The sequence below is a fragment of the Carassius gibelio genome, chromosome B16 (assembly GCF_023724105.1).
Source record: "Carassius gibelio isolate Cgi1373 ecotype wild population from Czech Republic chromosome B16, carGib1.2-hapl.c, whole genome shotgun sequence".
Lineage (NCBI taxonomy): Eukaryota > Metazoa > Chordata > Actinopteri > Cypriniformes > Cyprinidae > Carassius > Carassius gibelio.
The window spans coordinates 16707542-16729069 of NC_068411.1; the positions used below are offsets into that span (position 1 = coordinate 16707542).

Consider the following 21528-nt stretch of genomic DNA (forward strand, 5'->3'; position numbering starts at 1 on the left):
TGCTGCTAGCAATATGATTAGGAACAGGAATTGCTTTTATAAATACATTTTATTAATAATGAGAAATAGTTCCCAAAATAAATTACCCACCTAGTTTTGACTGTCTGTCATCCTGCTGGAACACAAGTAGAAATTCAAGGTTCAAAAGATTCATAAAAACACTGTAAAGTGGATTAAAGGCCATACTTTTCTGTACTTTTTAAATACACTGTTTATGGCTTCGACTGGATCACTGAATCGGTGAGTTGAATTCTAGAACCGGAACAGTTCAATTCGTGAATGAATCATTTAAACGTCTTGTTAACCGTATGAACTGATTCATTTAAAAGATTCGACTCGAAAGAACGAATCGTTCAAAAATCGGGCAGCACTTGTGAGAAAAGTATCATATGGTTAATTTGTAGGTTAAAATGACATTCAAAATGTTTCCGTTTTGTTTCTAACAAATCATGACATGATGGTGAGCAAATTATGACAAATATAGCTAATTTTGAGGTGTGAACTATTCCTTCATAAATGATTTAGGATTCAAAAGTAGTTAGACACAGAAATGCTCAGTTTTTTTATAGCTTAATTAAAATCATTTAATCATATATATTTTTTTAATTTTCACCAGGCCCATTCACAACAGTAGGGTCACAATGTTTACTTCACAGATCATGTAGATTTGGCTAACAGACACTGAAACAGACTATCCATAAAATGACCTTTATCCTCTTACTGCAATATATGTAAATACTTTTATGTGTGGATGGAAAGAGATACACATAAAAAAAACATTCACAAAGTTAGCTTTTAAGGCATATAACTGTTACCTATTTAACATTATGAGAGCTTGGCCTTACTTACACAGGAAACAGGACAAGTATGGTGCGCAGTAACTTCTCACACATCTTTATCAACTTTCTTGGTCTGTCTCCCCCATTCACAACAAGACACAGATCACCATGTTTACATTCTTATAAGCCCATTTACCTAAAACACTGGTGAAGGCCACATTTAGACCATGATGGTCAAGGTGGAATCCATTTGGTAACTCTGATGTTAATGATTTTAATCCTACTTAAAAAAAAAAAAAAAAAAATTCCAACACATTTATTACAGTTCACTGGATTAATGCAAATACCTAAACCCTCAAGAGTTTGAGGCTGAATTGGACTTAATGTCCAATTCATGTCCAAGCAGTCAGGGTTAGAGCACCAATATGGTGCAAAGAAATGGATGAGGAACAACGGGTTCATCCAGCAGGGTCACGTTCTCGCTGAGAACTAGTGTTTTATCACAGAACCACATACATCTTAGTGCTATTTTCAGCAGTGGGGAAAAACAGAAAATCTCTAGCCTTCTCTAAAAGTACATAAGTAAGTACACTTGCTTGAACCCTAGTAGCATTATTAACCTCAGAGCCACAAACGGACAAAAAAGCTGAAGTAATTGACTCAGCAAAAAAATATGCTGACAAAATGGTCAAAACAGTATGAGACCACAAGAAAGTCAGAATAAACAAAAGAAAAGATAAGCTGCTCTTAATATATAGAGATAGAGACAATCCTTGATCTGACTGAGATTTCAGATGAACAAGAAAAGATTTAGAACTAGCCAATTTGAATACAAAAACATAAAACCTGATATTGCTGAGGCTGATACTTCAGGTCATTTAGTTATTGGTGATACCTGTAGAACTGTTACATGTGCAGTGTATTAATATATCGTGTTATGCACTGAACTTATTTCTAGTTAAATATGAGATATGAGAAGTGCTTTAATGTATCCATTTTGGGATTTTTAGTCTCCAGATTGAAAATGAATGAATCTAATTTAACATAAAATTTAATTTAGCATATGAAAACAATTAACATCAGCTATTTGGATAGTCAGGTGTGTTGTAACATCAGCCTTGGCAATGTTTTTTTAGTGGTCTGTTGTCTGATAACTTAGCTAGAATGGAAAACACAGTCATAAGCAGCTCAAATAACAGCAGATTTGTCCTTCTAGCTGACAGGAAATCTGAGAAATGAGCACAAGACAGGAAATGTACGGTATTTTGCTGTTTGTATGCACAGGTTGAATCTGCATCCATTTCCATGTGTTTTAATTCAAGCATGTGTTTACTCCCAAACTGTCTGGGGCGCTGTCTTCACTGCCCATGTCCTCAGACAGAAACATGAGCACATGTCAGAAGGTGTGAGTGTTCACATGAAGGATTCCAGTTGGCCCATCTATTCATCACTCGCCACTGGAAGTTTCTTCTGCAATGGGAGGTGGACCAGGACTGTTGGCACCACTGATACGAGCTCCGGTTCCCTTCCACACAAACGGTGCTTCCTAGAAGAAAGAATGAAAGGTCTTAGAATTATCTGCACTTGAGTAAATTACAATAATGAAAATTCTGTCATCATTCACTCTACCTAACATATAATTCCAAAATGTTATTTAAAAGTCAAGTTTTGGGGGAGAACATGGACTTCAGGAATTAAGCCACTTAGCATAGCGTTGAATAGCTTTGTGTACTATTTCAGAAATCAATCAGTATATTCAGATTTATGCCCTAAATCCCCGCTTGCAATCACAGCGATACCTTTTCTATTCAACAGTGTGTCAACAACAGCTGCCGTCCCAACCAACTGTTATGCTTTACATTTTTAGATTTTAGATCTGTGTGAAATCTATGTCCAAAGAACAGGCACTGAAAAATATGCAAATCAGTCAAGAGGGAAAAAGAAGTGGGAAATCCAAAATAGCTAAGCTTTCAGATTTTAAACATTTACATAACCATTGAAATGCAACCACTGCATTAATACAGTTACTGGTTTGTATATTGTGTATTAATATTGTATATTGTGTAACTATAATGAAAAAATGTATTCATTCAATTCATTAAAAAAAGATGTTTACACAAACAAACAGTAAAGACAGAATACTGTGAAATATTACAACTATTTAAAATTAAAATGATGCATTTAGCAGATGCTTTTATCCAAAGCGACATACAGTGCATTCAGGCTATCAATTTTTACCTTTCATTTAAATTAACTGTTTTATATTTTAATATATTTTAAAATGTAATTTATTCCTGTGATGGCAAAGCTTAATTTTCAGTAGTCAATCCTTCAGAAATCATTCTAATAGGCTGATTTGCTGGTCAAGAAATCATTTTTATTATTATACAGATTTTTGCTACTTAATGCTTTCTATAGCAAACAAATTTCTTCCAGTATTCTTTGAAAAATTTAAAGTAAAAAAAAAAAAAAGTTGACACAAATGTCTTATAAATGTCTTTTATGTCACTTCTTATCAATGTAATGCTTTTGGTGAATATAAGTATTACATTAAGTAAAAAAACAAAAAGACTTACTGATTGTGAACTTTCGAACAGTAATGTATATATCACAAAAAAAAAGGGTTTTCCTAATTAGAACGGTTTTGAGCTGAGACCACTACTATGTGCAAAAGTGAGAAATGAAAGTGTTTTTAATAGTTCTGCTTCCTGCCGTTTTCTCCTTGGGGGAATTTTATTTTTTTGTCAATCCACAAAATTCGTTTTTTTGTGCTCCTACAGAATCAGCGCTCAGACCAATGTTGTATGACAAACTATCCTTGTGCATGTTGACTTGCATGTGGTGTATCTGATTGTAATTTGAGCTTGAACTTGTTTTCAGATGTATATTTACCTGCACAGTTGCTGCACTACATTCTCCAACCTCTCTTTCTGGACACCTAATAACACTGAGAGCGATATCATCAGGGCTGTGAGCGAGGACGGGTTCATTACTCTTTTGCTCTGCCTCGCCTGCTGCTAAGGAAGATGTGGAAAGGGGTGGAGCTTGAGAGGAGGCGGTGCTGTCTTCTCCAGTGGGCGGGGTGTTTTGCGCACAAGGGCTGTTTGCGTGTTTTTTCCTGCGAAGGGTATCGATCCAACTGCTGCTGTGGCGAGAAGCGAATGAGGCGAGACCAAGTGAGCTCAGGCGCATGTTTTTTCCCGATGTGATGAGCTCCCCAAAGCCCTCCTGATGCGCAAATGCATAACCGGAGCGCCGAGATCCACCTCGTCCCAAGCGGCCAAGAGCACTGCCACTGGCTACACCAGCACCGCCCACTCCACGCCCAGCACGCCCACCAGGCTTCCGCTTTTTCTGCAGCACAAGTTGAGTGTAGCGCACCTGCAGAAAGACAGTGAGAAAATAATAAAGGGCGGGGATGACTGTGAGGGGATAACCAATGTGTTAAACCTACTGATGCGAAACAAATATGATCTGTGCTATGAATCAGAGTGTGCAATAATCAACCAACCATTACTATCCAACAATCAGAAACACAATTTCAATGAGCAGTGCTTGAGACCATGTAAATTGAATTTGAATAAATTTTATTAATTATAAATTGTGTGTGTGTGTGTGTGTGTGTGTGTTTATAAATTATTTAGTTAAAAACATGGAGCACACATTAAACTTCATTATTCATTTATTTAATGCTCACAAAAAAAAAAGGATAACATTTAATCATAAGTTTTTTTTAAGTCTTGTCTTGACTGTGAATGTCTTCACTGTGTTATACTGAATGTTTGTTTGGTTGAACATGGATATTAACAAATTCAAAAATGGCGTGTGATTTAGGACAGAAAAAAGGGACACACTCATACTCACAGTGTCTGAGAGCTGAGGTTTAAGGTCCAGTTTGAGAAAGCGGAAAGCAAGGACTGGAGCAATGCAGATGACGGTAGCCAGAGCAATAGTTAACCACACCACTGGCTGCCCGAGTGTGTTATGAGCACTTCCTGTGGTAAATTAACACATGGCATGCACACAAAACAAAAGATAAGCCACACGTACTCATACACTATTTAAAGTAACATACATTTAGATCAAGATAAAATACAAACAAGATCTAATTTAAAATCCACACTTATTTTAAAGACTTTTTTTGAGTGATACAGTATATTTACAATTCATTATATTTTCATTATCTGATTCAGGTTAAATAATTGTTAAAAAAAAGAATGTATTTTATTTTTAAATGACCTATTCAGTGCGTTCTTCATGACTGTCAAAGGAATGTTACATGTACAATACCATTTAAAGTTTGAAGTCAGTAAGATTTTTTTATTTTTTTGTAAGAAATAGTTTTGTGCTCAGTCAAAAATACAAATAAAAAACAATAATATGGTAAAATATTATTGTAATTCTAAACAAAAAAAAAAAGTTTTCTACTTTAATTTTCAGCAGCCAGTACTCCAGTCTTGAGTGTCACATTATTGTTCAGAAATCATTCTAATATGCTGATTTAGTGCTCAAGAAACTGCTTTTAATTATTATTAACAATATTGTGCTAATAAAAATTTATGTATCTTACGTCATTACTCTTAATTTAGAAAAATTTAATGCTGATCAAAAGAACAGGATTTCTTCCAACAACAACCAAAAATCTTTCTAACCCCAAATTTTCAGTGGTAGTCTCTACATAAACATTATTAATATTTTGTAATTTAAAAGCTGAATATAGCGTTTGGATTTGCAGATGTTACAGCTGATAAGCTGTGCTTGTGACACATACTGTAAAGACCTTATCAGATGTGGGTTTCTGTTTAAGATGGCAGCCACCCATTTAGGCCAAAGTGCTGACTCACCAAGGAAATGGAACTGCTTGGGGAAGATATTGAACAGAATGCTGGAGTGCATAGTGAAGAGGATAGTGAAGTAGGTACCCAAAGAGCCCCATATAAAGAAGTGATTTATAGCCGTCCAATAACCCGTGTCCAGAGCAATCTGAAAACAAATAGCAAAAAGCTTGGGCTATTCAAAACCGTTCTAAAATTACGTGCTACTATTATATAAAACCTTCAACTAAAACTAAAAAATAAACTGCAAACCTTGCATATAAATCAAAAAGCACTTCTTAAGTGCTAATGCTTGACTCACTTGTACGCTGACAACGATGACAAGGGCCGTTGCTGTTGTTACTGCAAAGGTTTGATAGTCTGCCAGCGGGACTCCGTTGCTCTGCGTGGCGTGAGAGAGAACGCCGTAGGGAATGAAGAAGAGAACCACAGACGTGTAGATTCCCTGCGCGATGCAGATGAAGAACTCTCGCTTGTTAAACAGCAAGTTCAGCTGACCCGGCTCATACAGCTTCGGATACTCCAGACTCCTCTGTTCAGGAACATCCTGAGACAGAAGAAGATTGAGGGGAGAGTAAGTTTGATTCAAACTAACATGATTCAGTGTTTGGTGTATGTTTTCTTTTTCTCACCTGATCGAAGATGCCCATGGCCAACACAGGCAGGGATGTGTATACGATATTGTAAAGGGTGATGAAGTACTGGTCATAGACAGTCTGAACAAAAGAGTAAACACATCCAAGGTTAGGACATCTCCTCATGCATGAGACACTTTTTTTGAGACTCAGAATAAATCCTACCTGGGCTGAGAATCCGCAGAAGAACCCGAACCAGAAGTGCACCATAGTGAAGGCAAAGTTTTTGTAGAAGAAGTAACAGAGAAAACGGCACATGCGCAGATAGGACCAGCGTCCGTGCACCAGCAAAAGACGCTGCAGGAAGCGAAACTGGGAAAAAGAGTAATCTGATGCCAGCACAGCCTGGATACCCTCCTGACCGCTGATGCCCACGCCAATGTGAGCCGCTGCAGAAAGACAGAAACAAACCGTTTCAGACAATGCAGTTCAGATATTTGAACACATCTGAGGGGTTTGCAGTTGATGTAGATAATATAGATAAAACACACTATATACAAAAGACCCATTTATACTGTGTGAGAAAATGATTCAACTTTTACAAAATTGGAAATTAAATTATTTTATTTTATTTTATCCAAAACAAATGTAAATGAATTGTTAATCTATATTTTAAATATACACTTTAAATCTAGATAAAAATTACATTTTTTATTCCAGTACCCACTATTCCTAAAGTAGAAAGGCAGCTATATATAATCAATATCAATGATCAATATATAAACAAATTATTACAATTATTAATCTCTAAATATAGGTAGATTAAAAAAAAATCTACCCACTATTATGGTGTGGGTACCTGAAGAGAAATCCAAAATTATTAGAACACTAGTACTGTCACCAGCTAAAAAGGGTTTTATGTCAGTTATTTCTCTGTTTTGCTGTAGTGTGTCGGTAGGAAATATCAGTTTACAAAACATCCAAACATTCATTTTGCCATTGTAATAATCCAGTGAGATTTCTCTGACAACAGCCAGTGTTTCACACAGAGATCTGATCTGATCTGATCATCATCAGTCTGTCTGGAATGACATGAAGAAACAGGCTGAGACTGACTCAATCCAGAAGAAGTGTGGCAATGTCTGCAAAATGCTTCACGAAACCTAACTGCAAAGCTACAGTACTGTTAAAAGTGTTAGACACTTTTGTAAAAATGCTGTAAAACTGTCAAAAAAAAGGTCATAAATAAATTTTCCTTATCAGTTAACTTCTATTAACTAAATTGAATCAACATTTGTTGTGAGCATCCTTTGAGTTTAAAGCAGCGTTTGCCCTCGGTGCACTTGCACATAGTTTTTCAGGTAGCTTTGCAGGAATGTTTCTTAAAGCATCTTGGAGACGTTGTCACAGTTCTTCTGGATTCTGAACCATTTTTTAATCCCAGTTAATCACACTTTGAAAGATTCTAACCAGCCTTTTGAATCAGTAATAGGCCACTGAACTCATTAAATGTGAAAAATGATAGCATTAAACATACGGCATATCTCAAGTTAACACATTCAATTTGACACCCCTAAAAATAGATCACAAAGATTGTTTTCCTCATGTTTCCACCCACTTGAGGTCGCCTGGCAGTCCCTGGAGCCTAGTCTGAAAGCCCCCGCTCTTGGTTATTATCTGTCTTAGTGCTGGTCAGGTTCAATGGAAGGTTAAGGCAGTTAAACGAATACAGAAATATCCCACATACTAAAACAACAGATTCGGGGCAGTCCAAAGTGATTTAAATCAGTGAAAGAGATTTGTTCTTCACACTAGTACCACTGTCAATCAGTCTTTTGATGAGTGTTTCCTGTATTTTTAACGTTTCTGAGATTGACACTTGAATCCTAAACACCAGCAAAATGACCTGCACACGCCCATAGCCAACAAGCAGAAGATGGGACATTGCATATGACACGGGCAAGAACATGTGTGTCTGTGTGCGTGTAAATATGTTGAGCAGGGACAGCACAGGATGGTGTAAAGAGATTTGGACATAAACCACATCCTCCACATCTCGTTCTTATCCATGTTCACAGGAGCCTTTTGAAATACAGTTGTGACACAGTGAGAGCCCACTGGCACAGTTCTGAGATGTTTCTGCTCAGTTAAGGGAAATGAAGCAACTGAACGAACTGACCGAATATCAATAATTTGGTTTCTCTGGGGCAACTTTTCACATGCTAAAAAGGAACTAGAATTGTTTTTCTTGAGCTGTTTGCTTAAAAAAAGCCTTACATTTCAACTTCCCATGGTTACTACAAGAGGAGAGTATGGCTGAATATTGTACATAGATCACACTTTACTTGTAATATGCATCAATTTTGAGCAAAACTGAATGGCATTATAAAGGGGGGAGACTTTGTAAATTACCTACAAAATAAGATAAAAAATCTTTTCCCAATAATAGTAATAATAATTACAATAATACACTACAGATCAGAAGTTTGGGGTCGCAAATAATAATAATAAAAAAATAATAATAATAATAATCAGCAAGGATGTATTTCAGCTAGGATGTATTAAAAATACTTAATCAGTCACAAAACAATGTTGTATTTCAAATAAATAATGTTCTTTATATTTATCAAAGAACCCTGAAAAAAAGTATCAGTTTCCACAAAAATATTAAGTCCAATTAGACAGTTTTTAATAGTGATGATAATATGATATTTTTATATTAACAGCATATTAACATTATTTCTGAAGGATCATGGGACACTGAAGGCTGGAGTAATTATGCTGAAAATTCAGCTTTGTTATCAAAATATTCTAAAAGACATCTTTCAAAAACATTAAAGCATTAAAGAATCTTATATACCCCAAACAACTGAACGGGAGTGTATCACAACTGCACAATAATAATTGTAGTATGTTATATTTTGTTATGTTATTCCGATTCTGATGGTGCATTATTTATAGCTGTAACCGATCCTAGTAATTTGACTCTGAGAACCCCAATGTTTGCACATCAAAACAAATCGGCTGTCAGAAAGTTTTTTTCTCTTGGCAAAGACTTCAAGTGTTTTTTCTCTTACTCTTTATCATGCTGACGTCATTGGCTCCATCTCCGATGGCGAGTGTGACAGCCTTCTTATGCCGTTTCACCAGCTCCACCACCAGAGCTTTCTGAAGAGGAGTCACTCTGCAGCAGATCACCGCTCGACAAGCACACGCCGTCTCCAAAAACTCACGCTCCATATCCGCTTCCAGAGCATGAGCCTGGTCGAGAGAGAGAGGGAAATATTCTGTGCTGGTCAGTGAGCTGGATTAAAATGGAATATTCCTCAATATCCCTGCTGAAATAAAAAACCCTGGTTAAAGCAGCCTAAGCTGGTTTGCTGGTCTTGACTGGTCAGTGAGCTGGATTTAAAGGAGTTTTTTTTAAATATATTTCTTAAGTTTATTATTTGCTACTTTCCTCTTTGCTATTATTATGCAATTATGAGCTATGTGTTTTTTTCACTGTTGCTGATCTTGATTGTTTTTTTATCTTCCTTTTATCTGTGTTATGATAAAAACTTAATTATAAAATTAGATAATTAACAACAACAATAATAATAGCATATATAAAAAATGAACATTTTGCCTTGAAAAAGAAATGAAATTAAAAAGATGAAATACTAAAATGACTAAAATCAAAACTGAAATAAAAATACAGCTAAATAGAATTTTGTAAATGACCATGTCACCTGACCAAACCGAAAAACAAGTCTCATCGCATCCAGAAAAAGTGTTAACAGCAACAAAATCTTAAAGTAATCATCTAACCTAGCTACTTGTTTTTATTGTTTCCATTTTATTCCCCTTTTTATTTTTGAATGTTAATGAAAAAAGAAGAATTAGATAGCAATCCGCATATTGAACATTGAACATCGCTTATGATCATCTCCTTTGAAAGCATCTTGATTAAACAATAATTCAATAAATAATAATAAATACTAATTCAAAATAATTATAAATATTACTGTAGCATGTAAATAATTCTAAAATAACACTGAATAAACTTAAATCAAACTCAGCCTTCCGCTAAACCGAAAAGAATGAATAGCATTAACACTCATATCTAATTCCTGTCGAAGACGTTCCTTAATGCTCTTCCACCCACCAAGCTGTGTCCGCTGATGATGAGGGCGAACTCTCCGCTGATCGACTCCAATAAAGAGGGGCGCGGAACCTGGGAAGGGGGACATTTCCTCTCATCAGGCATCCAGTTAGCAGCTCCGCCACCTCCACATCCGTTTCCAAAGGCACAAGCACCACCCCATCCCTGAGCTTCAGCTTCCTTCCCTCCATCTCTGGTGCGCGTGGACTCCAGCATTCGCTCTCTTGCTTTCCTAAAACACATAAGAGGATGAGGAAATGAAACGGCCTTTCCTGAAAGATTACATCTCTTACTATTTCGAAAGTGGTTGGATGGACAGATCGGACAAACATCAGCACTGTACCTCAGCTCTTCCCGTACGCTTTGGACAGTGTGTCCGTTAACAAAGAAGATCTCCGTCATGTCATCTGTCAGCATTTTACACGAATAACCAATATTCACCGCAGTCTCTGTCACAAAAGGGAGAAAAGGACATTATTATGGTTTTAACTGTAAATGATAAGAGTTGTGGCCGGTTCTTATGCAGTTCTTACCCTGTTTGTCTCCAGTGAGCACCCAGATCTTGATGTTAGCTAGTGAGAGAATAGCAATGGTCTCAGGAACCCCCTCTTGCAGTTTATCTTCTATAGCCGTGGCCCCCAACAACTACGACAAAGATTCAATAGTTCATATTATTAACAAAAAGACTAAGCAAACAGAACTAAAGGAACTGGACACACAAACACACCATCATGTCCTGCTCGATCTCCTCATAGGCTGCAGCCAGCCGGTCGTCTCTGCAGTCTGTGGCTTTATCAGCGCCACGGAAATGCTCCGACCACTCCTCCCACTGCTCCTCGGACAGATCCCGATAGGCCACTGCGAGCGTCCGTAAGCCATCACCTGCATACTCCTGCAGACACACACACACACACATACGTCAGCATCACCAGATGATATCGCTTTTTAAAGCCTATGATGGTTTCTCAAGGCTGCATTTATTTATTTATTTATCTATCTATTAAGAAAAAATTAAAAGTAAAATCATAATACTGTGAAATATTATTACAACTTATGATAATTATTTAAATTGTATAAATTTAATTTAATTTATGCATTTAGCAGACGCTTTCATCCAAAGTGACTTACAGTGCTTTCAGGCTATCAATTTTTACCTATCATGTGTTCACGGGGAATCGAACCAACAATCTCGCGCTTAATAGCGCAACGCTCTACCAATTGAGCCACAGGAACACAGGAATTATTTCATATTATGAAGTAATCATTAACAAACATCATAATGCTTAACAGATCAATAGATAATACATATTTACATATCTAGAAATATGAGATACTTTGCTTGTTAATGTTTAATAATTAATCACTAGGTAATGATTAGTAAGTTTATTAGTAAAGTTGACAAGCATATTATCTCATGTTTCTTGCTCTTTGAATATATATTAACTAATAATCTTTTAAGCACTGTGTTATGTTTGCTAATGATTTATCAATGAAAGTTGTTAGAAAGTGTTACCTAATATTTTTGTGGAATCTGTGATACACTTCTTTCAGGGTTCTTTGATGAACAGAGAAGGGCATTTAATTCAAATGCATTTTTGTAACAATGTAAAAGTTTTTCTTGTCACATTTCTTCATGCATCCTTGCTTAATAAAAGTAATCGGTTACACTTTATTTTAAAGTGTCCTTGTTTCAGTGAAATTATACATTTAATGAATATGCATTAACTATATGGTTAGGGTTTGACCTAGGACTACTTGCAAGTAATTATGCATCATTAAGTATTATTATAATAGTAAGTACATGTAAAGTGTAACAATGACACCTTAACATAAAGTGTTACAAATTATTAATTTCTTGTAAAAAATATTGTACTGAACCCAAATTCACTGTAGCATAACTATTAAAGATAATAATATACCATTAATAATTATTGGAAACTATAATATATGTATAATTAAAATAATATTATACAAGCTTTGCTTTCTATATTACAAAAACAGAAACCATTCAAACCATTCACTTGTTAACCCAAATTTTTTTAATAAAGATTAAATAAATACTTATGTATGAATGTGTAAGTATGAATTTTTATGAAATACTACAAATGTTTTGATTACAAACCTTTTCCCTAAGCAGTGATATTTTCCCCTATGTAGTGATATCTTAAATTCGACTAATTTTGCAACCCTGCTACTGCATTTCATTTACATAAACATTTATTCATATTTTACTATTTTAAATGATAATTTAAGTGTCTAAAAAATGAATTAGTGTTTTGTAAAAAACAAAACACTAAAAACGCTATAAAAAACTTACTAAAACATCCACTAGAGGGCTCTGTTGTTTGTTTTATAAAGACAGCAGCAGACCAGGGGGTAATATAGAACGTCATACAAACAGTGCTAAGCTAACAGTAGACCCAATAAACAAACCCCAAAAAGCAGATACTCACGTTGAGATGGTCTGAAGTGATATTCATTAGTTCATGGTTGCAAGAGTGAAGCCTCTCGAAAAGCACAGTGTCTGCGCCCTTACAATACAGACGAATACGGCCCTCTGGATTCCTCACTGAGACACACACACACACACACACACACACACATTAAATTACAGATTGTTCTTGTGCCTCTGCAGTGATGGGAGAAGCTATTTTCTTATTATAGCTCCCATTATCTCATAGTCCTAACATGATCAGATTTCTTTTCAGATAATGCATCTTGACTTAAGCATATTTCTTACCCGGTTGGCAAAGTATATGTATATGAATTAGGTATATGATTAGTTGTATAAATCACTAAACAAATTATCTTATTTTAAGATATTTTAGATAGTTATGCAGAGAAAATGCTTAAAACTTAAGATAAAAATCTGCAGTGCACTCAATAAATCTCTCACTTGTCCATGTAAAAACAGATCAAATGGACATAAATGACAATATGCAAACAAAAATGAAATGGCTGCTGCAATGCAAGCACCACTTACCCAAACATAAGGGCCATAATTCAGCATTATGAGAGTGCATATGGCACACACAACACTTTCTGTACTGAATTTAGCGCTAATGTTCCACTTATTTATGACGCTTGGCAGGGATGCATTTAAGCTGTATCTAGGTTCTTCAGTCCTAGGGGAATTTTACTGGCCCTTTCACTTTCACAGAGCTAAACCATCTGCACTGCAGCCAAAACAATGTTTAAAAACTGTCACACTTAACTGCACAACAAAGTGTGTGTGTGTGTGTGTGTATGTAACCATTTACAGGTTCTCTTTTAAATGATTTCATGTGGTGGCATTTTCATTTTTGTGACATATTGCATATTAAGTTTCAAAGTTGCAGGACTGAGGGTGTGTGCTTGTGTTACCTATGACAGACATTCTCTTGCGGATGTTATTGAAGTCCAGGATGGCGAGGAGCGTGTATGTGACAGCTTTGCCGAGCTCTTGTGTGGTGACTGTGCCAGGTGTGCGAGAGCGAAACACAAAGCCAAAGTTGCGTGCAGCTGTCACTAACGCCCCCTCATCTGGAGACTGAGCCTTATACAGCAGCTCTCCTTTAGGAAGTGAAAGACAGAGACAACAAGCAAGGACAATAAGAAGAAGGACAGATAATGAGATAAAATAATCGCATTACAATCTAGAATTACTATATCATTTCCTGCTAACAATATTAAAGTCAACAGCTTCCTTAAGTAAACCTTATTTAAACCCTTCCATCGGATAAAATAGCAGACAATCGATCCTCAAAGACTGCTCCAGATCCTTACCCTCGCTCTTCTCATCGCTCATGACCGTGTGGCAGAGAGATAAGACCCGGAAGAACTCATGCACTGCTGGTTCTCCCACCATCACCGCCTCTAACAGAGACTGGTCGTAGAAACAGAAGTCCCGGTCTGCTAATGGGTTCCACGCACTGAAGTCCAGGGGCTGGACCCTCTGAGAAGAACAGATTATCTAAGATCTTCCTGAGCAACAATACTTTCAAAATAACTAATTCTTTAATTCCAGAAAGCGAATCTTGGATGCACTGACCTTCTGCTGAGCTTCCAGAATGTTCATCACCTCACCTGTGAAACAGAATGACTTGAGATCTGCAGCACAAACCTAATACAACATATTTATAAGTGTGTGTCTCTATTCAATGTTTATTTCAAATGTTTATAACTATAAAATATACAATAATCACAAAAATTATATTTTAAAATAGACACCAAATTGTACAAATCTGCAACCATCTGCAATCAATCATTTTTATATGATTATTTCATCCATTATTCTATTTTTTTTTCAATAAAGAAATGTTTTTATTATAAATACTATTATTATTGTGTATTTACCTTTTTTTTATTTCAATGTAATTTAATCATTAAAATGAATGAATGAATGAATGAAGTAGAAATTAAATATTTATTTTTTGTTTGGACATATTTGAAGATTAAGTTTTCAATGACTACTTGTTAAAAAAACAAATTACTTAGATATATATTTTTTCCCGATAGGAAAATTTATTATTATAAATATTAATATTAACATTATTGTTTTCTAACTACTTTTTAATGTATGTAGAGTACAAATAAAATATTTTCTATCTATCTATCTATCTATCTATCTATCTATCTATCTATCTATCTCAAATGTTAATTTTATATATATATATATATATATATATATATATATATATATATATATATATATATATATATATATATATATATATATATATATAATGATTAACATTTGATCAAATTAAGGATAAGCTTTCAATTGCCATTTGTTCAAAAATGAATAAATATTAATAATAACAATAAAAATGTAATAATAAAAAAAGATTTTAAATGTTCCTCGCTATATTTTATGCCTTATTCAAGTGCACAGTTGATTATTTTTTATATTATAAATAAAAAATGTGTCGTATCGGTTTATTCTCTCTCTCTCTCTCTCTCTCTCTCTCTCTATATATATACATATAAATATATTTACTTGATTGGTAAGCAGCTGTGCAATAAATAAAGTAATGTACAGTCAGCTGGTCATCATTACCACATAAACCACATCATCATGATGCAAGACTGATATATATGATAATGGCCAGCTGATTGCACATTATACCATGGATATAACTGCCATCCGTTGTTCCTCACCATATGTGTGACCGTTGATGGAGCACTTGTTGAAGGTCATGATGTTCTGCGTGAGGGTTCCTGTCTTGTCACTGAAGATGTACTCCACCTGTCCCAGCTCTTCATTGAGTGTGGTGGTCCGGGCCTCCGCTGCTGTGTTACTACGGCTGCAGAACATCCGCCGGTCCCAATTAATGAAATAACTGTGACCCAGACGAATCACCTCAACACTAAGAGATTCAGACAGATGGAAAGAGAAACAGACGGAGGGTTATCACAATGAAAATGTGATGACAGAAGATCTCTGACCACATCCACATGGAAAACTCATAACAACACACACAAAAATATACACAGTTTTCCTGTTCTAAAGACAAAGGTTATTTAGTATGCAGCTGAGACAGACAATAGCACAACAGTCTACCACTCCATTAAAAGCAAGATTTTATTTATAGAGACTTCAGAAATCTGTCATAAAACTGCAAAAACTGATTTGGGGTATGTGCTTGCTGTGCCATGGTGCTGCTCAATGCCATGCTGCAGGTCTTCCTGTACGAGTCTCTACCAGTCAGAGGTGAGTTACATTCACTGGACCACACGGCAGAGTTAGAGCTCATTCAGAGAGCTGGTTCAGAGAGGTTCGGTCAGGTTTTTAGTGCTGTTATATGGGTGGCTGTTATGTCAGAGAGAGAAAAAAGGGGAGTCTATGGGGTCTATCTCTTACCTGATAGGGAAAGTCTGAGGAAAAATGAAAACAACAAAATAAATCAAAATTAAATAAACAGCACAATGCATAAAGGATGCATTAAGCATAAAATTAACTTAAGCCAGTGCTTCAAAAAAAAAGGGAAAAAAAAGGCATCTAAATCAAAGAAGAGAAGTAGAATTTAACTGGAATTTTCATTTCTATGACACACTCTGGTTGTCTTTAGAAAGGAATGGAGCAATAGATAAACTATTATCTGACATAAAAATAACCAAACATGAAAAGTAGCTAGTCCTAAACATATCAAATGTTTGCAACCAACTTAAAATTCTGATTTTAACCTGACAGAGATCTTGACCTTCTAGTATACAGCAAATAAAAACAGTATCCAGCAACTAAAATCATGCAATGTTTTTATATTTTATTGTTATTTATAAACTATTATAGTTTTTATTAATGCTTTAAATAAGCTTTGATTTTATTCACTTATTTTATATACTTTGTTTTAAATTTTCTTTTATTTTATTCGCTTATTTTATATATTACTTGTAATTTAATAACTTTTGAGTAACTTTATTTTCATTTTGTATTTTTTTTTTCAGATTTAATTTACCACGTTTATTTCAGATCAGTTTTAGTTGTTTTACAGTTATTAATTGTAATACTTCAAAGATTTATATTTCAGTTAACAAAAATGTTTTTAATAGTTTAGGTGATTGATAATAACCCTGATATAACAACACTATTTTAAGATTAAATAAATTTAATTAAATCAATTAAATATATATTTAAATAATTGTAGGTAAAATGTCAATTGTAAATGTAAAATGTAAATGTAAACTTAAAATGTAATGCTAAGCATTGCTTATCCCTAAAAACTAAAATAAAAAATCCAAAAAAAGTTCTTAATTGGATAATTGGAATAGTTGACAATACTCATATTAAATAAATAAAACAATTAAACAGCTCATATGAATTGTAAATTTATGTAAAAAAGACATGTATTGCTTCAGACCATATTCCATATTTTTTTATTTGACAATACTTGAGTGCCACCTGAACAGTTCCCACTGGATAATTGACCTTTTTCCCTCCATCACAACATTTCTCCCTCCACATCTTGCTCTCTCTCACCTGACATAGAGGGAGATGGGCACGACTGTGTTGAGGATGATGACATAGGACCAGAAAGACAGGAAGGCAGAAAACAGGAAGTTGTCTACTGGATGGTCCCAAGGAAGAAAGCTCTGAAACAAAGCACCCACTTCTTTTTCCCAAACTGCATTTCCTATGGCCAAGATCACTCCCATACACACCAGGAACCCAAAAATCTGAGGAAGGGAAAATTACAAACATTCATTTGCAGAGTGTATGCTGTTTACATATTTTGGTACTGACATCATCAGAAATTCAGCAGAGGCTTGTAAATGAATGTGTTTCTCACCCACAGCACCAGTGTATTCATCAGTCTATCTATACTGGTGCGCTTGAACTTAGTCCGGCCGCTGTTCTGCATCAGTTTGGTGTCAGGACCTGAGGTGCACCATGACAGGTTCAGATGAAAACTAATCACACACACACACACAGAGATATTCACATAAACACATACACCAACCTGCGAAAATAACAAGGCCATAGCAGCTCTCTGTGTTGCGCAGTACGCAGCCGCGAAGCAGCATGTTCTGGTTGCTGAGGGGGTATTTGCAGTCTTTCCAATACAGAGTCCCGCAGAAACGGTCAAGCTTGTTGTTGGGAGGCTCACACACCACTTCTCCTGAACATACACATACAGCACATGTGATATATTGAAACAGTATTATTTTAAGTAATGTGTGTTATGAGCAACTGTTCAGCATCTTGGGTCTCGGTACAACCTGTGAGCTTAGGAATTTGTTGTTCTTCTTTAAAAACAGGAAGCGTGGGTGGTCTGTGCCGACACAGGTTTGATGGTGTGTGTGTGTGTGTGGAAGTATATTGTGTTGGGTGTTAAAAAAATGCTGCTGAGAAACTATCCACCACATAATTTACTTTCCGCACACTTTGACTCACTGTATCTTCTGTTCTTGCTTCCTCCAGTAAACTAACTCGTAGTGGGGTCAAACATTTGTTGCACTTTGCATTTTTAGCTCATATATACACTAGCCCATAATCAAACTGATCCTGACGTTATTCTCATTGGTATAGCACTTCATCATGCATGCATTCAAGTCATTATTTTCCAAAATGTCAATTTAACTTTAATTTGATATATTTTTTATTCAATTATACATTTTATCTCATTTCCACTCTGGCTAACATTGGCATCTATTTGGAGTGTGTTCAATATCAGATCACATACCATCAAACTGGGCCAGGTTATTAGGATATCCCAGCTCTGAGGTAACAGACAGAGACTGACGCACCTTCATGTTCGTCTCGCTGTGGCAGAAAAAAAGTATTGACTTTTTTTATCGAGCTGCAGTGGAACCATGAAATCATGTTACACAGCAAATTCGAGAAATCACGAAAGTCATACCCATCCAGTTCTGCAGTTTCAATGTAGCAGAGGCTGTGTGGTTCACTGCTGGACAACAGAAGCAGGTCAGCCTGTAACACACATACAGTTTACAGCAGTGCTATTATTAGCTGAAACTATTCAAATGTTTGTGTTAAGTAAAATAAGCTGAAATAATATAAAATATACGGTGAAAACTTATTTCAAATGCAGCATTTCTAAAGTTGACACACTAAGATTACTAATTTGAAATAAAATAAATGAAAACTAAAATTGAAATTGAAATAAAAATAAATCTAAATAGTAATATAAAAAAAAAATAATAATAATAATACAAAATTATGAAAGCACGATGACAAAATTACAAAAAAATATAATAATGATAAATTAGTAGTACATAAAGGAAAGCTATTCAAAATATCATTACAAACTATAATAGTATCTATATAATATTAAAATAACACTGATATACAGAGAGACCAAAAACTGCATTCAGTATATAACCAAGACACCTAAACTGCATCCTTGAGAGACAGGGTTACATAATCAGCGAATTAGACCTTGGCTACTGGATCAATATCACAGTGCGGTATTCAAGAGCAAATGCATCAGACATTGATGCGTACATAACCCTGAATTACTGCAAGTAATGTGTCTGAGACTGCTGAGCTAGTAAAGTGTCTTTTTGTTTTATTAAACTGAGTTTAATTAATTCATTTATGTCATTAAGGACTACTGAGGAAAACTCACTGCCACAAACTGATTGTTCTCCAGTTTGATGATGTCACCCACTCTGACATTCATCCATTTCTCCTTCTGAAGACTGAGAAAGCGAAAAAAAAAGTATAGGATACTTATTAATGCTTTGTGACGGTTGGAAGATTGCTATTCAACAATTATAAGTATAAACAGACAGATTTATACATTACAATTAACATGTATATTACACACATACACATATGTATATATATATAAGCCAACAGTGCTTTTATGCCATGAACAGTCACTATCTTGTGAGTCACTATCCACTCGCCACATTTATATTTTTTGTAAACAACATTTACATTTTTCTGTAAAAAACAATGTAAAATGAAGTGTGTGTATTAATTTGAGACTCACATGCCACCGATGAGGACCTGAGACTGACGGTTATTCACCTGGTTGTCACTCTTGTGACGAAACTGTGAGAGAAGCAGAGATGTGTGTGAAATGTGTGTGTCTGAAGGATTTTCGTGTGGTAGCTGTGGTGTGTTGGCATGAGTGTTACCATATTTCAGTGTGGAGGGGGGCTTGGCAGTTACAGTAAGTTATATGTGTGTGTGTGTGAGACTCACATAGTCATCGGTGGCATCTTTGACTGCAGTGATGCTCAGCACCAGCACTAAAGGCACAATGGTGGTGAACCAGGATAATGAGGAAATCTGTGGAATTAACTGAGACAAACACACACACACAATTACTTTTTAAAGCATTTCTATAGCACTCACTAATTCACCCAATTGTGTTACTAGTGTTATTAGTGCGAACATGTTCAAACAATCTGTTTATTAGCATCCATGTGCTTGCTAACTGTAGCCTTCATGAATGGAGCAATGTTTCCATGGTCGCAGTCATGAAATGACCTTTATGAAATAAATAATTTTTTCCTCTACACTTGTAATAAGCATTTAAAGTCAGAATTCATTTGCAGTATATACCTGCAGTATGAGGAGAAACAGGAAGTAGGTATTGGCAACTTCCTGGAACTGCTCAAACAGGTTGACTGCAAGAAAGGTAATGATGTTGTACTTCGAGGTCATGATGCAGTTGCTCTGTGGACAGTGAAAGAGATGATGGGGACAGGTGAAGGAGATGCAGAAGAAAACTGTACACTTAAATAATCTGTAGTATTTTTATGATGTATAGGTTGTTTGTGCAACTTACAGCATACTGGAACTTCTCATTGTACTCTCTATCGTTGGCTCGGACTCTCCTTTCCTCCTCTGTGAAGAAAACAAACACTGAGTTGTAAAAATTGCCTGAAATATAAAAAACAATTCATTTCAACAATCCTAGAAAGTTGAGTTTATTAATAAATTTGGTTTAAAGAACATTTCATGAACATTATACTAACCTATAAAAAAAGTGTTCTACTAACATTAAGAAACCTGGAAGGTTGTATATTTTTAGAACCTCTCAAAATCACTGTTCCCACAAACAAAAAATAATATATGGAAAACATTCTTAGCACATAGATTTGTTAGCTAGGTCAAATAACTTGATTTGTCTCTCACCTAAGCTTCTAAAATGCTTAAACAATACTGAAAGGGAAATAGAAAACGCTCAACGTGGGGTTTTTATATGTTCACACACACTCGTATAACATGCAGTTACAGTAGCATATACAGCAACTTTCAGTTCCCCATGAGACAAAACGACACAATCAGAGGGTCGTGTCAGTGCTAGACACCAGCTTTCATCAAGCGAGATAGATCTGTGGTTGCTAAGGCAAGCTCAACACAACAAAGAAGGAGGAAGTCATGGCTAATTGTAGTGTGACAGATTAATTTCTGCATTATGAGACTGAAAACTGGACTGTGACAGAATAGCTGTGGTTAGCATATAGTCATAAACCTGCAGGTTTTACTTCTGTTGAAAATGTGACTCGCGGTTTCAAATGCTCACACAAAGCTCTTAAAACACCACAGTGTTTCCGGCCAGATAAATAAAATACAAAAACACACAAAGTAATAAATAAACACACCAGTTGGTATCTAAGAAAAGCTTTTTCTTTTGGTTCTCTCGTCTTTTGACAGAAGCTGACAAACATGGCTCTCTGATTCACTTTGCTATGCATCTCTCACATCCTGTGCTCACAGCTGCACAGCTTTTTTTATG

The 21528-nt window shown here is 35.5% G+C and overlaps 1 protein-coding gene across 5 annotated transcripts in view; it reads right to left on the reverse strand.

Annotated features, from left to right (window-relative positions):
• Positions 1-558: 558 nt before the first annotated feature.
• The window catches only part of LOC127974582 (phospholipid-transporting ATPase ID), a 42031-nt gene continuing 21061 nt past the window's right edge, over positions 559-21528 (reverse strand). For 3 of the 5 annotated variants that reach the window (XM_052577953.1, XM_052577952.1, XM_052577955.1), the window contains 26 exons: positions 20575-20633; positions 20349-20462; positions 19986-20084; positions 19771-19832; positions 19402-19474; positions 18673-18743; positions 18496-18575; positions 17773-17931; positions 17602-17690; positions 17292-17488; positions 15473-15681; positions 14364-14398; positions 14099-14267; positions 13697-13885; positions 12787-12902; positions 11061-11225; positions 10867-10978; positions 10337-10782; positions 9267-9450; positions 6415-6638; positions 6247-6330; positions 5916-6161; positions 5624-5762; positions 4644-4774; positions 3672-4160; positions 559-2325 (listed from right to left, as the gene is read on the reverse strand). In XM_052577953.1, the coding sequence (XP_052433913.1) occupies positions 2227-2325; positions 3672-4160; positions 4644-4774; positions 5624-5762; positions 5916-6161; positions 6247-6330; positions 6415-6638; positions 9267-9450; positions 10337-10782; positions 10867-10978; positions 11061-11225; positions 12787-12902; positions 13697-13885; positions 14099-14267; positions 14364-14398; positions 15473-15681; positions 17292-17488; positions 17602-17690; positions 17773-17931; positions 18496-18575; positions 18673-18743; positions 19402-19474; positions 19771-19832; positions 19986-20084; positions 20349-20462; positions 20575-20633 (4040 nt within the window). In that variant the 3' untranslated portion in view covers positions 559-2226. The remainder of the gene's footprint in view (positions 2326-3671; positions 4161-4643; positions 4775-5623; positions 5763-5915; positions 6162-6246; positions 6331-6414; positions 6639-9266; positions 9451-10336; positions 10783-10866; positions 10979-11060; positions 11226-12786; positions 12903-13696; positions 13886-14098; positions 14268-14363; positions 14399-15472; positions 15682-17291; positions 17489-17601; positions 17691-17772; positions 17932-18495; positions 18576-18672; positions 18744-19401; positions 19475-19770; positions 19833-19985; positions 20085-20348; positions 20463-20574; positions 20634-21528) is intronic. The other 2 variants (XM_052577956.1, XM_052577954.1) reach the window with 1 other exon arrangement.